We start from the raw sequence: 19,155 nt of genomic DNA on the forward strand, positions 1-19,155 counted from the left end.
CTTGACACGGCATTAAAAATATTTTTGGTTATGTTTATGCACGCCGTACTTTCAGTGCAATAATAAAACGGTGCACGTTTCTTTGGATTCTTTAATGCAGAAAAAAATAAAAATAAATAAAAACTCAGCACATACAAAATCAAATCGCTTTATTTGTTACGACAATTCGCTAAGATTCTTAACCCTTATTGCCGGCTGGGTAGCGGACGAATCCGTCGCTTTTTCGTGTTGGTCAACGTTAGTCACCGGCATCGTCGCATTGCTCACAGTCACCACTCCATTATTGACGGTTTGAGCGACCGACATGAGAGCGTTACTGAACGTGTTAAACGTCGCCAGGGAGGTGACGGTCTGGAGATTATTCGAGGTCGGCACTTGAAGCTGCAAAGTGTTCGAACACCCGGCACTACTGACCGTCTGTAGCACAGGAAGAGATCCTTGCGTTACCGGTACGGTCATTTTCTTAGGGATCAACGTGCCCGGCACCAGGATGATGTTCGCGAAGTTGGTACCGTTGGCGCTCCCGTTCAGGATCAGAGACGCGTTGCTGGTGTAGTTGCCGTTGGCGGTAGCGGTCATGATCGAACCGGACGACAGTATCAGATTCGTGGTCGTGGTGGTGTTTTTTGGGACGGCAGGACTGACCCTGGGAGCTTGCCTCAGGTTGGCAATCGGCACCTTCTCCGGCACCTTGTCTGACGTACTCGTGCTCACGGTGAATTGTGCCTTTTGGCGTGTGTAGTCTTTCATCGTTTTCTTGAGCAGTATCGGTCGTCTTGCGTTCGTCGAGGGCTTCTCCTTCGGAGGGTCGGGTGTACGTTCGTTTGGCTTTTTCAATTGTTGAGGGGTCATCGAGTGCCACAGATCTTTGGTCTTTTTCGGAACTGGCGCCTTGGCCGGTTTGTATTCCACCAGCACGCTCACGTTGTACTTCACTTCGATCGGTATTTTGTAGCAGTGCAAATGTTTTCGCAAATTTTTAAAAATCTTCACTCGGTTGGAACCGCCGTCTACGATGCTGTTGTTGTTGAGACGCATCGACTCGTACATTTTCCACTTGGTACTGCGCAGTACTCGCTTCAACATGTTGACATCGTTACCGTCGGGGCTGGTGTTTTGTAAAAACTCTGTGTTGACCACTTTTATTTTTCGCTGGGAACCTTCCGGCTCCGACTTGGCGATATCCGTTTCTTCATCGGATATACAAATGACCTCCTCTTTCGCACCCTCTTGGACCGCCTTGGCATCACCGCCGCTCCCCGAAGCCGTTTCGTCCTTCTGTTTGTTGTCCTCCTTGAGGTCCTCGACAAACTGCAAGAACTTCTCCATGTCTCTCACAGCTTTCGCTGTGTCGGGGTCGCATTCCACTACGCTCTTTTCGTTGGGACCCTCCACTTCTATGACGTGCGGAACGTCTTCCTCTTCGTCGAAAGCTCCAGGATACTTCTGTCGTATATCCTGGTCTTGGTCGACCCTAACCAACAAGATTTTCAGTTTTTTCATCGGCTGACGGGTGCTCTTCTTTGGACAAGAGTAAAGTATGTGCTCCTCTCGAATCGCCAAAGTTCTGAACCGTTTTCTGCAAAAGGGACACTTGGTGTGGGTCTTGCGCTCGTGGTGTTTCAGATCTTTGAGACTGTTATGCTGCGAATCGCACACTTTACAAGTGTACAGGGTGTAGAACTTGTTGGCGACGGAGACGAGGGACAAATCCGGCATGTTGCTGGATTCTGACGATTTCGTCTCCGAGGAGGTTTTGTCGTCGGATCTCGTCGACGAAGCGGACGAACTGGCGCAATCGAGATCCATCACGAGTTCGTCGGTATCAGAACCGCTGTCGACGGTTCTGTCTTGGCCATCTTCCGATTCCGGAACGATGGCGTGGACGGCGACCGTTTGATTTGAAGGAGTTTGTTCCGAGGATATGTCTGGGGTGAAAGGGCGGGAGGTGAACGTGTCTGGTGGTTGGTCTTTTTTTTTTAACGGATCAGGAATGGCGTTTTCTGTTATTTCGATTGTATTGTTATCTTCGCACTTAATTTCGTCAACTAGCACTTCACAACCGAGAATAGACTTGAGGGTTATATCTTCAGATTCTGTCGGTTTTGAAGTGTTTTCACCACTGACGAGCAGCGATTCGAGGAGAGAAACTAATGGACCACAAACTGAAGCTTCCGCGTGTGCCTCAACATTGTTTTTACCATTCGCGGTACCATCGGTGGATTTCAAACTGTTATCAACACAACTGTTGTCTTTATTTGCCCAAACTCTCTCATCCTGACTCGACTCATTGTCTGGCAGCGAAACAACATCCGAATTGGGAGTTGATTTATCACTACTATCCACAACCGAGTCGATATTCTTATCGCAAGTCGATGTACCATCTGTGTTTCGAGTCGATATAACACTATCGTTCAAAGTCGACTTAACACTTTCACTGCAATTAGAAGTAACTTCTGGCTTAGCACCCGATGTACCACTACTGATCACAATCGGTTGGACATTCGTATTAAAAGTGGATTTAACACTAGTATCCTCACTCTTTTTAAAAACCGATTCACTTTGCGCTTTTTCCACTTTCAACGTGGTGATCTTGGAACAACCATCGCCCGTCAATTTGATCCTTTTGCTCGGGTTTACAGGACTAGCAACATCTCTCCTTTTGGAATTGACTACAGTGGAGGCTTCTCTCGTCTTGCTGGCGTTCCCAGCAGTCACATCGACTTCTTTGGCATCAGACGTGATGATCGTTTGCTGCTTTCTGTCCTCCCGCGGTTGTTTCCTCTGCCTCTTTGGTGACTTGCTCACCACTTCGCAGGCTTCCCTCTTCAATTTGGCGATTTGACTCTCGGTGAAATTCCTCTCCTTGAACCAGTCGTCGACCTCTTCGGTCACCAGAGTAATATAAGCACCGATGTGCGATTTCAGGCAACTTTTCGGCAGGATGATGTTGGGATACTTCTTCACCACGTCTTTGACGGAGGGATGAGCAAATTTGTACGTGATATGCACCGGATTTTTCACCATCACGCCTTTGTATGATGTGCAGGAGGTGGGGATAGAATCCTTTTTACATGGCACGGAAGTATGTGGCGTGAGCTGCGGGAAGTTGTGATCGGAACATTTCGTCTGAAACCGCCAAAAGTTTAACAATTTGTTTTATGCTGTCGCAAACGACTCACCTTTAGATCTCTGTCGTTCTTCATCGATGAAGTTCGGAACTTGTACATTTTTATCGTGATTTGACAACAGGTGTTGCAAACCATTTGCGTCACCCTGTCGGTCTTGTTAATCTGAAAAAAAGGAGAAAATTCGTACAGCAAGCGTAAGAGAGACATGATTTCGATTTATATTATATGTGCCTCAATAAAAATCTGGCGAAGAGTGCTTTGAAAAATTTCACGAACGCACGTTCAGTATTATGTTACACTTAGCAAAATGACAAACCATTATAGACCCGTTGCCAAAATAACTTTTTGTCATAAATGCCTTTTGTTCAGTTCAATAAACCATTTTTTCACTACTAGTCTTAGAAGGCGTCATTATTTACTCTCGAACTTAACTCAGAAGTAGAATTTCTCTCCTGGTTAATAAATTTTCATTATTAACCAGTGGTTAATAATGAACAGCCGTCACCTAGCAACGAAAGTTTTTCGTTGATTTCATTGGTTAACGTAGACAGATGATTTTCAATTTCCATAGCAACCGTTGAAAAATGAGAACTCGGATCGTCGTATCTGACAATAGCAGTTTATTTAACGAGTTCGTGTGTAATTTGGGCTTTTTGGCATGAGTGGGCCAGTTTAAAACTCGAGTGAAACTTTAAATGCCCACGAGTGCCCAAATTACACAAGAACGAGTTGAATACAACGTTTTTTTGTTCGACAAGCCCCCCAAAGGCTCCAAATCGCTGAAAATCTTTAAAATTTGCTTGACGTTTCGCTTTGACAAGTTGTCAAATTTATCAAAATCCGTTCACACAGGAGAAAATTTTTAAAATCTGACAGTGTCGAACAAAAAAATAATGTAATTAATAATTATTATTAGAAAGGGTTTTAACATATTTAGTAGTGAAAAAAATTGTATATAAACCACGGTGGAGAAGTCCCTTATAGCCTTCGCGCCTTACATCCCTCGGCACGCCTCGGGATCTAAGCTTGGCGCTCTGGCTATAATAATGAACTTCTCCACCTTGGTTTATAATATGTATACTATTGTAGCATTAGATGTCAGTTAATTTTGAAAAAGAGTTGTTTTTAATGGATTACAAAATGAAAAACAGAAACATTTAATCACAAATTATAAGTTAAACGTAACGACAGTGACAGTTAACACGGTTTCAAACTTACGGGAGATAAAGATAAAAAAATATTTGAAAAATGTAATTAATCCGACGTGAATGCCGTGTTAGGTACCTAGTGTGGTGGAACTACTCAAAAGTGGCACATCTCCCCACTAGAGTCGAGGATTGGTTGGTAGTTTACCAAAACATCAAAATGGCAGCCACTCAGATCAAGGAACCTACCTCAACACCACACATCAGTTGGATCTTTTCGTTTAAATTTTCATCGATTTTTGGATCGAACGCCCACACTAAATTATTCGATCCTGAACACAATCTGCACACATCGACAGCCATTTTGGAACTATGTTAAAGGACACAAACCCTTACGATTATTCTAAGGACAGGAAGGGGTCGCACCTGATCTATTGTCAGTGGGTACCTGTGTGGTGGGGATCGCAACGAATCCGACACCTCGACGTACCACGAACTGCGCCGCCGTTTGTTTTACTGGTTCGTTTAAATACGTGACCTTCTAAAATATTATTTATTTTCTAATTATTTATAACAGTATAATATGAAACAAGGTTTACAAATGGGTTGCATACTTCTACTACTTTTTCTATGAAACATCAAATTACCAACTTGATGATGTGTCCAAAAAATTGAAGCTATGTTTAAAGAAACATCGAGAGTGTTTAATATGCCGAAAATGCCCGAATGGACATTTGACTAATGATAATGAACAATCGTATTTACAGTGAAGTTTTATATACGATTTGTCAGTGCAAAATGTGGTACTTTAGGGAAAGGAGTAGAAAAGAAAATTTAAGTGATAATTGAGGTTGTATAACGATAATACGGGTGATCAAGAAGAACCGTTTCCAGTTGGCAAACATTTAAACTTCGTCCAGCGAGAGATTGGGAATTTTAAATTGTAAACTTGCAACCCAACACTACAAAATGCACTAGAATACAATAATTAGAGCATAATTTCAGGGCAAAAATGTTGCTGCTTGAAGGGTATATTTCAATTTAACTTGCGCTAGGTACTACTATGTGAGCAACAATTACTGTTTGAGTTGGCAATAAATTCTGGTGACTTTTATGTCATGTTCCAATGAGAAAACCATTTTATTAATAAAAGATTACAAAAACCAAGACGTTTAAATTTGAAATGTGTGCCAGCTGTCAATAATGTCAATAAAACAAACCGAAATAGGTACAATTTTCAGTCTTGAAAATTTCATGTAAAATTTTTAGTTGCCAACTGAAACAGTTATTGTTGCTCACCCGGATTTTCCATGTAGAATTTAATGATTTTTATGTCAACCAATCTCTCGTTGGACAAACTATAGAACATTTTTTATTCGGCTCTTTGCAACACTGCAACCGGATGTTTTATTATTATTATTATTGTTGACGGCTAACAGGCTTGACGCCCAATTAGAAGCCCTACCAAAAAGAAAATGATACACAAAACACAATCACAACACAACCATTACACAGAGAGCATCCCAACACCCAGGCTACAACTACCGAGCACTCATCTGAGTAGGATCGCCCTGATTCACGAGGAGATGGAGAAGAATTTTTTGATTTGCGAAATGCTGCAACAAAAAATATCGATGTGGGCTTCGACACTCTGGTAATTTCGCAGCATTCGAGTGACGGGTGACTTGAGCCCGATGTCCGTGTGGCGCTGACCGATGTAGAAAACACTCCTTACCCTAGATCCCGACCGGCTAACCCTCAAGCTGATCCTCTCCAGAACGTGAGGACATTCCTGCAGCCCTCTGAACAATTTGAACAAAAAGATCACCGAATGCTCCATGCGTCTATCAAGCAGAGACTGCAGACCAACCTCACCGAGCAGAAGACCTTGTGGACACCCACGAGGCGGATATGCACCATTCAACATGAAGACTACATCATATATCGGTGACCACACAAGGGAAGCATACTCGAGCCGGGATCTCACATAGGTGATGTACAGAAGCTTCAGGGTCGCGACATCAGAGAATTCCCTGCCAGCACGCAAAACAAAACCCAGTGCCCTGAAGGCAGTCCCCGCAATGGTCCGAATGTGTTCGCCGAAGGATAGTTTGGAATCGAAGATGACACCCAGATCTCTAATTGACTCACGTCTTATAAGAATGGAGCCGTTGATTTTATAGTCAAATAAGAGAGGCTTGGTCTTCCTTGTGAATGAAACTATGCTACACTTAAGATGGTTGAGAACAAGGTTATTTAACTTACACCTTCTAGAGATCTCCTCAATACAGCCCTGAAGTCGAAGAGCATCATCAATCGAGTCTATCGTAAGGTAAATCTTCATGTCATCGGCAAACAAGAGGTGCGGTACGTCGAGATCGTCCACCAGATCGTTTATGAAGATATTAAAAAACAGCGGACCCAAAACCGAACCCTGCGGAACGCCAGACTCCTGCTTAAAGGACTTAGACGCATACCCATTCACTCCCACGTACATAAATCGATCGCTTAAATAAGACCTTATTAGCTCCACAAGACTATCCGAAAAACCGAATGACTCCAATTTGATCAACAAAAGACCATGATCAATCCTGTCGAAGGCCTTCGAGAGATCCGTGTAAACTACATCCACTTGGGAATGGTTATCTAACGCATCAGATAGATACTGACTGATCGACACCAAGTTCGTCTCGGTGGACCGACACTTTGTGAAGCCATGCTGATTCGGAGATAGCTTGTGAGAGACATAATGGAGTGAGGAATTATACAGGACATATTCAAAGACCTTCGCAAAGTTACTGATTAAGGCAATAGGCCTGTAGTTGGTAATCTCCGATCTGTCATCCTTTTTGTGAATGGGGCGCACCGCCGAAGTCTTCCATCTCATAGGATAACAACTAGTATTTAATATTAGGTTGAATAGGAAACACAAAGGATCGGCGAAGACCGCCGCACAATCCCTTATCACAAGGCTTGGTATCTCATCAGGTCCACTAGTCATGTTAGGTTTAGGGCATTTTATGGCTTTAAGTACATCATCGTCTGAAACTCTCGTCAGAGTAAGATTATCATACGGAAGAGAAGCAGATGGGAGAGCGCTGGCGGCATCCCTCGTAAAATATTTTGAGAAATGATCAGCAAAGCTATCAACTATGATTTGAGGATCCGTTATAGTAGCATTGTTATAAACCATGGAAGCAGGAATAGAGCTGGAGTTATTCTTGGAATTCAGGAATGACCAGAATTTCTTTGGATCTGTTTTGATGTCATTGTTAACTCGCCTGACATATTCTCTGTACACCGCGGCAACATCCGCCTTAAAGCACCGCCTTAATGATTTAAAAGTTTCAAAGTCGTAGACAGATCCGGTTGTCTTATAACGTCTCCATGCCCTATTCTTCTTTTTCAACAGAGTAATCAAGTTCTTGTTGAACCATACCGGATAACTTCCAGAACACCTACCCCTCAACGGCACATGACAGCGAAACACCTCATTCAACACTGAATAAAAATCGGACACAGCACACTCAACAATCGCACAAGCAGAGAGAAACGATCAATCCACACCGTTCAAAGCATCGTAGAGAGCAACAAAGTTACATTTCCTAAAATTGAACGAACTGCTTCGACCGATTGGAAATCTCTTGAACACATCACCTATGGTGACGCCCACCTCAAGAGATGGATGATGATCGTCGACTCCAACCAACGGATCACTTGAGTCGATCACGGAACAACTTAGACACCGATTGACAAACACCAGATCCAAGTGCCTATTGTTAGAGTTTCGAACATTATTGCATTGTTTCAAGTCGTAAAAACAAATCAAATTGTTAAGCAGTTGACAGGAGGTAGAAGCTTTGGAATGACCACATACTCCGCTGATGTAATCCGGAACATTAAAATCTCCCACAATTAATAGATTGCTGTCATATAAGAAATGCAAAGACATCAGAAGATCACAGAAGACCTTGTACGTAAGATCATGAGAGTTCGGGGGAATGTAAAGCACCAGGACGTACACAGCACGATAATTAAAATTAATCTTGACTAGCAAGAGATCGATTCTGGACAGAACATCACAGACCACTTTGCACCTTTCAGCATTGAATTCATTCCGGACTGCCAGCAACACTCCACCTCCCCGCCTAGGCCCCTCCGGAACAGTAATGCGATCATGTCTAAAGACTGTGAAGGTTGACAAATCAAACAATTCACTATCACTGATGCCCTGATGGAGCCATGTTTCGGTAAGAGCTATGATGTTATAATGCGAAGCAGCAATCGTAGAGAGATAAAAATTGTGAGTTTTGGTTCCCAGCCCCCTAACATTTTGATAATAGCAAACTAGAGAACTGACTGTATGAGTTTCAGATGGGTTGTGGGAAAGTGAAACATCTCTCCCCCGATGATACGAATGCAGTGGTTGCTATTCGAGACTAAGGACCCTGCTTTTGAAAGTAGCAAGTTGTGATTTGTAAGTTGTACACTTGGAATTATCCCATGCCGCATGGGTACAGTCAATGTCCGGATGTTCATCTCGAAGTGCCGAGTAGTTAATACACTTTAGGCCCGGTTGTATAAAGCTTAGTTAACATCGTGTCAGCTAACAATGCGTCAAGTCGGAAATCTGCCCATTTGATTGGCTGATTCAAATAAAATGTTAAATATTCTCCAATCAGATCGCTTGACAGTATGTTAACTTTAACAACGACTTGACATCGCTTTATACAACCGGGCCTTAAAGTTGTGGATGTACAGTCCTTAACACAATGATGACCGGCACACCTGGGACAAATCGGTTCAGTCTGACGACATTGTCGCGAAAGGTGATGAAAGCCCGAGCAATTAAAGCAACGCCGAAGATCAACAGCATCCCACACTCTACAGTAATCGTACCCAATGAGAAGTTTACCCGCAGCCAAAATGTTACGATAAGACTCAACATCCACCTCCAACAACGCCTGATTAAGGGTGGTATTGTTGCGCAGCGGAGAAAACTTTTTCAGAACACAGTTAAAGTTTTTACTGAAGAGGGATTTGTTCTGACTCAATATATACTCTAGCAATTTATCTTGGGATACAGAGGAATCAATGTGCGAAATTCTAACTCTCGGATGCAGCAGAGGCAGGTCCTTCACGTTATAACCTGACAATCTGTCAGATATCAAGCCCTTAATCCTGGTGAAATCTTCCAGACTATCACAAGTAATAATTACTCCACCACTTCGGTTCCCCTTAATGTTAGAAATCGCTATCTTGGAAGCTATGGGGTCAATATTAGTAAATAAATCTTTCTTGATATCGGAAACAGTCTGATTTTCATTTTTCGGTCTTAAAATGACAGATGACTTTTTAGTGACTTCCGAGTAAGAAAGAGGTAGATCATTGGTAACTGCTCCGAGCTCAACCGTGTTGGTATTCTTTAAGTCTTTTATCAAAGTATTTTGAGCAGTAATAATTTGACTCTGTTCAACAATTGACACACATTTATTTACGGATGTTTTGTTTATTTATTTGGCAGATATCTGACGTAGCATTAATAACGACAAAATGGTAGGTTATGGGAGTAAAAATTAACGGTAAAATGAAATTAAACTTGAAATACAGAACAATTATCTAAAAATTAACCAAAGGCAATACTCGAAATGCCTCCCACTTTTCTCTAAACATAAATGAACTCTTCTTTTTGGCTCTCGAACAGATTCATCCATCAGCATGATTAATTTAATTTGAAATGTCAAATGTTACTTATCAATGATGCGGCTGTCAGTGTCAAGCCGTCAACAACCGGAAGTTACTTCAGTTGTGTACCATTTAAAAATAAAATTCAGTGTTACCAACTCAAACAATCCCTTTTGGTCACCCCGTATAATAAAGATTGGAAACGAGTGTGTGTTGGGTTTTTTGAGTAGGTGGAATAAGAATTACTTATTTCGATCGTTAGTATTTGGGAGTATCTGAAAGACGCTTTCTTCGCACACTCATGAATTTGGTCCTTCGAACCAGATTTCTGTGATAAGGTAATTTTAAAATGGAACAAAAATTCAAAAACTAAGGCGAATTAAGAGAAATATTTTCAGGTAAACATTTTAAATGACAATAAAGTCGTTGGAAACTAGAAGAAATCAAAATACTTAACACTGGAAATTTTCAAAAACGTAGAATTTTCAAAAATAGAGTGAGAAAAACTCACAATTTTAGAAAAATATCCCAACAACAAACGCAGGTAGAAGGTTTGTAGAAAGTATTCCAGTATTTATACCCGGCACGACGAACAGATATAGTAATATCTGCGTTCTGCGTTAGTTGCGCAGAACGATATACGCCGAAGTCTGTTTCACAATGGGGCAGGTTCTTTGCCATTCTTATAAGAATGTGATATAGTTGATAGACTGAGAAAAATGTTGCATTCACTGACGTGCACATCTTTTCCAAACATGAACACGTAGTCAAACTGCCGAAGTGAGGTTAAAACTAACAAGATGCCGTCAAGTAATTTTTGTGGATGTACTATCGGTGGACATTAAAAGCTGGGACATCCAAAATTTGCTCATTGTGTCTCAGACTTTTGAATTGTCACTCAAAATTAAAATTGTCATTAAAGAACTGAACTTTAATTTGATGTTTTTGACAATAAGTCATAATTTTCATAACCTTATTTGTAAAAAGCCAAATTTACACAATGTATATTTTTGAATTTTGACTTTATACAAATTTGATGCTTGTCCCAGTTTTTTATGTCCACCGATAGTACATTAGTCTTTCAAAAATATGCGCACATTTTGAATAAGCTAATCGGAAACTGCTGTTTAAAATACGGGGGCACTAGGGGGCGGTTTTATTACTATATCTGTTCGTCGCTTCTTGATAGACTATTTTGGACACTTCGAATGGTATGGAACTGCTTAAAAAACACTCGGATAAGCTTGGCGAGATCTTTTTTTCAAGTTTTTAATGAAAATATGGGTTCTCGACGCTCGGTGCCACAGATCAGATATGCAAAAACTTGTAAAACTACTGTTAATTGCAGTATGAAGTGTGGGGTGCTGGAAACAAATTTGCTAAAATTTACCCTGTTGAAGATTGGACGAAAAAGGAACGAAGTACAGCTTGACCAGAATAGCTTGGCGAATGAGATGCGCACAAGAGGGAACGAGCGAGTCTCTGTAAGACAAGGATATGGCTATGGTTGTAGGTACGGTACACTCAATGAAGCAAATCTGCTCAAAACAGCCCGGACATGCTGTTCACTTGAAGCTGATTTTCGCCCGTTTGTACACGATCTAAACACTTCCAGACCCAACAGACAAGTGCGCTCCGCTAGTGGGAGGGATTTCAGTCCACTGCGTCACTCGCCAAGCTGTTCTGGTCGACCTCTACATACAAATCTGGTTTGCATTTTACATAAATTTCCTTACAACTGTATAAAAACCTGATAAGAATGGCGTAAAAGATCAAGGTCAAACCAAAGACTTCTGATAAATACCGTGAGATCATTTAAATTTATAATTAGAGCAGGCTATGTCTTAGAAATTATATTGGCAACATCGCTGACGTCTTGATTTGGTTTTTCAAAGTGACGCTTCAAAATTCAACAAAAAATATCCAACTGCGAATTAACAGTTGTATCGAACATCCGTCTTGGATACAACTGTTAACTCGCCGTTTCATAATTTCTATTGAATTTTGAAGCGTCACTTTGACAATTCAAATCAAAGTATAAATATATATAAAATAAATATAATTTTAAAGTCATAGCCTGCTCTAATTATAAATTAAAATGATCTCACGGTATACTATCTGTGCATTTGGGATCAAGTGAAACTACTGAAATGGTATTCATGCTCACAGTTAAAACAAAATGTAATTTAAGAAAATGTACACTTCTATTCAATAAAAAGTGGTACAAGTGGTGCACTCAATTTTAGGAATATTTTGCTAATGTAACTTCTTTTTAGCGTTAAAACGTTACATAACGCTAACAGAAAACGTTACCGTCAAGTTCCCAGTATCGCATAATTTTTACAACAGTATTCTTATTTTTTTATGAATTTTTTAAAGTTAAAATTTAATTAGCCGTACCACTTTTTAATGAATAGAAGTGTACATAAAGCAATCTCGAAGATTCTTATCCCAAAAATTATACGTGCTTGAGGAAAAAAATGTGTGGTGCAAAACGGGCCACCATACGGGAAGTCTGCAAATAAATTGTTTTAGACGAATTAAAGGCTCCTACAGGGTTCTTATAAATTATTACAGCATCGTAGTTGGCGCAGAAAACTACACAACTTTTGGATGTGTCGTTAAGGATGAACTGGAGTAACATTGAAAAATGGCGAAATTTGCTTAAAATTGGTACAATAGTCCTTTCATCCATTCTAAAGTACTGTGCCAAATTTAAAAAAATCTGATCGAGGAATTTTAAAGTTTAAAGTTTCGGGATATTTTACACGTGTTCTTATGAGAAATGGAGCAATGGTCGCATAAAAATTGATAAAAAACATATTTCAAAAAGGCCAATTTTTCTTAAATTTTTCACAGATAAAGTATCGATATCGTAGAATGTTCTAATGAATTTACAAAAAAGTTGGTCGAGGATTTTCCTTGTAATCGCTAATTACATGTGGAAAAACACGGTTTTTGAGGTTATGTATCTGTTTTAATTTCAATAAAAGTGAACAAAATGCATATAATTGACGTCGGTATGCAACATTACACTCATATCGCACGTTTTACTGCAGTTACGTTAAGAACTTTAACAGAAATTAATGAAAATTGAAATTGAGTGTGCTTTTGTTTACTTTCACGTACAGTCTTAGTCAAAAGATTGTAAAATCACATGTAAGTAATTATCTAAATATCAAGAAAATAAACACAAAATTTACTTGCAACTCATTACAATTCGTTTCCAAAAATTAAAAACTATTTTTTCAAATATTGATTTCTCGTAATAAACGTTTCATAGCATTATAAGAATTCCGCAACTTTTTGCTGAGATTGTTACTCCAGTTCATCCTTAAGCTTCGTAACTGGCGCTAGTTTTTACCGCCGGTCAACTGTCATGTAGGAATGTATACAGGTTGTAATCAAAATACACGGAGAAATTTAAACCCCAAAGTACTGAATACTCTCGCGTCAATGAAAAATATACGTTTTTTGAAAAAGTAGGAATACGTGAACAAATGGCATGACAATTTAAACAATAAATTTTGGACACACCACTCTCTTGGTTTTATAGTAGAAATGAAAAAAGCAATTGCAAAGAAAAAATGATTTGAGTGCAAAAGTGAGTAAAAAAAAAAGGACCGTCTTACCCGAGATTGGGTTGGCGTAGCTCAGTTATTAGTTGCAGCTCGACAAACGATGCAGTGTAGGAGTGTATTAATAATCGTGTATTTGCTGTTAAATCGTTTAAAATCGCAAATTTTACAAACATGGAATTAACGGATGTGGTGGTCGCATACGGTACGGCGGGTGGCAACACGGCCCAAGCGCCAATACTATAGCGGGAACAGTTTCCAGACAGGGTTGTACCTAATTCAAAAACATTTATTTCCATGGTGTAAAGGTTGAGAGACATGGGAAAGTTCCATTCAAGAACGAAAGATCGTGGCAGCGATCGTTCCCAGATTTTAGAAGCAATCGAAGCAAATCCTGGAACAAATACGCGAAGACTAGCACTCCCGGTAGGAATTTCACACCTTTAAAAGAACAAGGCCTTCATGTTTACGAGATACAAAAAGTACAAGCCCAGTACATCAGCAGATGATATGCGGCGACAATAGTTTTGTGAACAACTGCTGCGAAGATGTGTAGAACAACCAGAATATGTACGCATTATTTTATTTACCCATGAAGCAGAATTCACTGGAGACTAATGTACATAACACCCACGTGTGGAGTGATGTAAATCAACATCAATTTTCTGTTAATGATAATCGAATATCTTCATTTTTGAATGATACTTTGCTTGAGTTGTTGGACGAAGTCCCCCTAGACATCATTCAAAGAATGTGGTCGAATTAAAATTACCCCAAAAGGTATATTGGACGAAACGGTCACATTGACCGCCAAAATCTCCGGATTTAAATCCTTTTGATTTTTTTATGGGGGCATTTAAAACAGCCCGCCGATAAATTCGATAGAAAAAATAACTGAACGAGTCGTGGTAGCTAGTGTCCAAATTCGGGAAAATCGTGAAGTGTTTTCAATGGCGCGGGGGGCACAGGGGTCTATCACGCATCAAGGACAACATTTTCAGCATTTACTGTGAATAAAGCAGGCTGGCTAAAAGTAAAAGTGATTTCTAGGTTTTTTCGACACAATTCATTCGTTCAAATTTCTTGCGTAGCAATCGTTTTCGTTGTAGCTTTTTTACCATTTCACTTTCATTTGCTCTTCATTAGCGTCGACCATAGACCGGAATGAGGTGAATTTTGAATTTTTACGGTTTATGACTTAAAATATCTCCGCGTATTTTGATTACACTCTGCATGAGCGGTGTAGAAATGCGATGCTGAACAAGACCAGTCAAAACAATAGAAACGTGCTGATTCTTGGCCACCCTAGGCAAAGATAGTTTTGTCTACGAGGAAAGTTACAGCTTCAACATTCTGGGATGCAAACGGTTATCACTGGTTGATTATCTAGAACTATGGAAACATTTTCGACAAGATGTAACAAAAAATTGACGGAAATATCTGTATGGGGAGATATATGTACATGATTTCTAAGTTCCAAATTCATTTTTCAACATAATTTTTAAGAGGAAGTTTTAGGAGAATCTGCCAGAAGACCTTTATACGATACGGGCGACGATTATAGGTGCTAAATATTGAGTCTAAGTCTGGTCAACAGTTTTTTGAGAATCTAGGGCAAAAATGTTACAGTTGCGTAATAAACTAGGCAAAAATGAATAAGGAATTTTTGCATTTTTGAATTTTTTGTAAATGCAGTTTTAAATTTGTAATGAAATGTGTTAGAAATATAAATATATACACATTAAATGTAATGTTTCAAGTACCTGTAACATTTTAAATTTATTCAGTGTTTAAGATTATGTAGGAGGATTGGGGCAATTATTTTGCTTTCCAAGAAAAATTGTGGAATTCACTATTCATTTTGGCCTAGTTCATATGCGTTTAACTAAGTGACAAACCATTGTGCAACGATCATTCACCGTTGATCTTGCGCCTGTTATAAAACAACTTTATCATAAACGGTTGTTCACAAACCATTTTGTAACCTCAGATGTCAGGTAGTTTTGAAAAAAAAAAACAAACCGTTTTTAATAAAAACAGAGCAAAACAGAGCACAAAATGAACAAAACGCGCATTTTATCCCAAATTGGAAGTTAAACTTGCTGACAGTGAGGTGAGGACAGCTACAGACTTTCGTCAGGTACAACACAGGGGGTCATAAACATCGCACTCTTGACTAGATTTTTATTAAGACATCAAAATTAACAGACCTTGAGTTCTTACTGAAACTGCATTTTTGCAGAACTGATCATGAACTAAAGAAAATTCCCCAGACGTACGCTTCCACGCATTTTTCCCCACGTTTTGAGCATAGCCCAATCAGAATTTGATATTATCTGAGACATGATTTTTCGACCTTATCAGTTATCACCCTTCTTCCACTTACTTATGGAACATGGAAGTTAAGAGACCAAATTCAAGAAAAAAAAAAGTAATTATGCATGAGGACAATGCATGTACCTACCCAGACAAGTGTTGTTTCCATGGCTAAAATAGCTAAATTGAAGCCTGATTTAGTTCCATCGATTCCCAAATCTCAAAGTACCTAATTCAAAAAGTAAATAAAACTTTTCAATATTGGGCCGCACACAGTAACATAGGGTACTACATTAGTGGTTTGTTTAAAAATACCACCATTAGAAGCTATAAAAACTACATGACTTGATTGAATAAAAATCAAAAACGTTTTCAAACTAACACATTTAGTAGCAACAACCACGAGATGAAGTTCTAGAAGCTCTATCTTTATTTAATACTACACAGTAAACCCTGGAGAATGTTTTACTAATTCTTTATACTGTAAGTTTTCTACATTTAGGACCTTGCGTACTAGGATAAAGATGATAAACGACCGTCTCATGCCTATAACAATCAAATCAATCTTAACAGAAGACATCTGACCCTCACTTGTCAACTTAGTACGAACATAACCGCAACATTGTCTGTGAGAATTCTCCGAATGCCTTCTACGAAGACAGCAAACAACGTACAATTTCACAAACCTACATAATGAATCACCAGAAACTCTTACTCTTAAGTCGGCCTTACACCAAGGCAACATTTTTTAATAATGACCGGCAACATTACTAAAAAATGTTGCGGGCAACATGTTGCCAATTGTTGCCTTAGTGTAAAGGCGGCCTTACACCAAGGCAACATGTTGCCAATTGATGCCTTGGTCTAAGGCTGCCTTTACAATTATTAAAAAATAAAAACCACTTTTCGACAGAGCTAAGCATATGCCCTCTCCATTCTCCCCTCCCCACCAGAACTTCTCTATTCGTCCGTTTTGATTGGCCCGTTGTGAGAAATTTTCCACCGTACTCATCACAACGTTTATCGTACGTACCTCGACGCCACAAATCGCTCTGATCATTTCCGCCATGTTGGAAAGAACGTTCTCGTCGAATACCCACGACAGATCGTCGGTCCGCAGACACAATCTGCACACGTCGTCGGACATTTTCGATACAATTTCGTTACGGGACTACAGACGGCACAGCGTCGATTACACGACGCATTAAAAGAGGAGAAGCCAATCGAGCACAACGCGCCGTCGCCGCTTTCACTATTTTATTTAACCGACGCGAGGCGGAGCCGAACCGAATCCGTTACGTAGCGTGACCTCGCCGGAAGCCCGCGTTGCCAGATCATCACCGCCACGCCTATCATTGATTTTTATTTGACCTCGAGGAGCTTGGCTTAACATTAATTTGAATATCGCCTTTTCCTTCGCAAGACATCACAACTAATCAAACACGCAAGAAGGAATGTGCTACTTGCCTTACCTCATAAAATCGCAACAACGTTGCCAGACCCTCTCTGATGTAGTAATTTCATTTTAATGTTTTTCGTTTGGCTGAAAAACGTTTACGATAATTACGTTATTTTGTATAATTTGTTGCAACATAATCTCAAGTGGCGGACACCTTTACAAAATAAATAACGTAAAATGAAAGCACATGATACAAATTCATAGTGAGGGTCAAACAACAAAGGCGGGAAATTTAAATAAAGTACCTGTACGAAACGAAAAGAGTATTAACCCGTGCAAACTGTTAATCATTATGTTTACGAAACGTAAACACTAGGGCCGTATCACGACACCCTTATTAAATTTAATCATGACTCTAATTTCCTTGGTGACGAATTCATCTCTTTCTGACAGGTTATAATTGCATAAACCTATATCATTTTATGTTTACTTTAATCACGACTCTAGTTAACGGCAACTTTAATAACGATGTCGTGATACGGCCCAATTTTGTTAGAATATGACACAACACTGTTATCCACCTTATCCTAGGTGACCTTCACGGGATATACGCAATTTTGATGAAAAAAAAAATAAGGAAAAATAACGCAATGTCGATAGCTATGAAAAGTAACGTGCTGTGTTTGTGATGATGACCTTGTAAAACGTATCGTTGGCTTGTCATGTTTAAAGGCTTCAACTACTACGTTAGTAATACGCAAATGTTACGTAAACATATTGCTGTAACCTTGACTAGCTATAAACATGTTTCCGTATAATAAACCTTGAAAGTCAACGTAAGCATGACAGAACATAACGTAACGAATAATATACACGATACAATGCCCAACAACGTAGAGTAAACACGACATTTGTTTTTAACAGATTGCGGTGTTATTAATAACGTTTACGTATTTAGGAGCAAATAAGACTTTATGGAAACACTATACCGTCTCGTTGTGAAGGAAGAATAGGACGAACAGCACGAGTCATAAGAAAGTCAGTACACGCGAGTAGAATACGTTACTTCTTCTACGACGTACACATTTCATAGTTACTTTTTTAATGAAAGTAATCAAAAAATCCAAAATAATTATGATAATGCCCATATTGCGTTGTGACATAGGAATTACTCGATAACGTGGCAAATGCATTTTGCGATTGTTTACAACGTAATATGCGTAACAAAATACTAGGTAACGTAACGTAAAGTAAAATGTAGACATTGCGGAACATGAGTTACGTTACGGGTACTTGAACATTACGTCCCCCCCCCCTCTTTCTGTCCGCCTTAACTCTACTGTGCTCGGCAACTTCCGCTAACGCAAAGTTTACCCCCACCTCTGCTCTATCGGTAACGGCCATGTGTCGTAACGTAGTCGACCCCGTTTTACCTCTCGCTATTCATTCGTTCGTAACCGCCTGGTGGATGTCATCACCGATAAGGCGACAAGTGAAAGTAGAAACACGTTCATACCTCAACCCCGCTCGTTATCTTGATGATGTCCCTCATGTTGTCGGGCATTTTGTCGCTAAAGATCCACATCAAATCCTCCGTGCCCATGCACAGTCGGCACACGTTTCGAAACATGTCCGTTGCTGCACCACACCTACACAATCAGTGAACAAGAAACGCTCAAAATTGACTGCACTATCAGCACTGTTTCCTTCCCACCAGCACCGCGACCACATCGACTGTAACGGTTGCGCAGTTGCCGTCAACGTTTTATTCGAAAACTTCCGCTGATTCCCCTCCACTCCGTTAGAGTCGGGCGTCAGACGTTGCCTGTTGTCTGCGACTCTACGGTTTGGCGCCAATTTTATTCCACCTTACGCGACTGTTTTCTTGCAAACGGGTTGAT

At 39.9% G+C, this 19,155-nt stretch overlaps 1 protein-coding gene across 4 annotated transcripts; it reads right to left on the reverse strand.

The window, feature by feature from the left end:
* Positions 1-132: 132 nt before the first annotated feature.
* On the reverse strand, positions 133-19,011 carry LOC138123913 (uncharacterized). Of its 4 annotated transcripts, none has more exons than XM_069038759.1 (3): positions 18,771-19,011; positions 3,183-3,293; positions 133-3,129 (listed from the first exon to the last, which is right to left on the reverse strand). In XM_069038759.1, the coding sequence occupies exons 1-3, from the start codon at positions 18,882-18,884 to the stop codon at positions 157-159; spliced, it is 3,198 nt and encodes a 1,065-aa protein (XP_068894860.1). In that variant the 5' UTR covers positions 18,885-19,011; the 3' UTR covers positions 133-156. The 4 variants fall into 4 exon arrangements, with proteins under 4 accessions (XP_068894860.1, XP_068894861.1, XP_068894858.1 ...); XM_069038760.1 differs by lacking the exon at positions 18,771-19,011 and adding an exon at positions 16,889-17,136; XM_069038757.1 differs by lacking the exon at positions 18,771-19,011 and adding an exon at positions 16,370-16,414.
* Positions 19,012-19,155: the final 144 nt, after the last annotated feature.

The sequence above is a fragment of the Tenebrio molitor genome, chromosome 2 (genome assembly GCF_963966145.1).
Source record: "Tenebrio molitor chromosome 2, icTenMoli1.1, whole genome shotgun sequence".
Taxonomy (NCBI): Eukaryota; Metazoa; Arthropoda; class Insecta; order Coleoptera; family Tenebrionidae; genus Tenebrio; species Tenebrio molitor.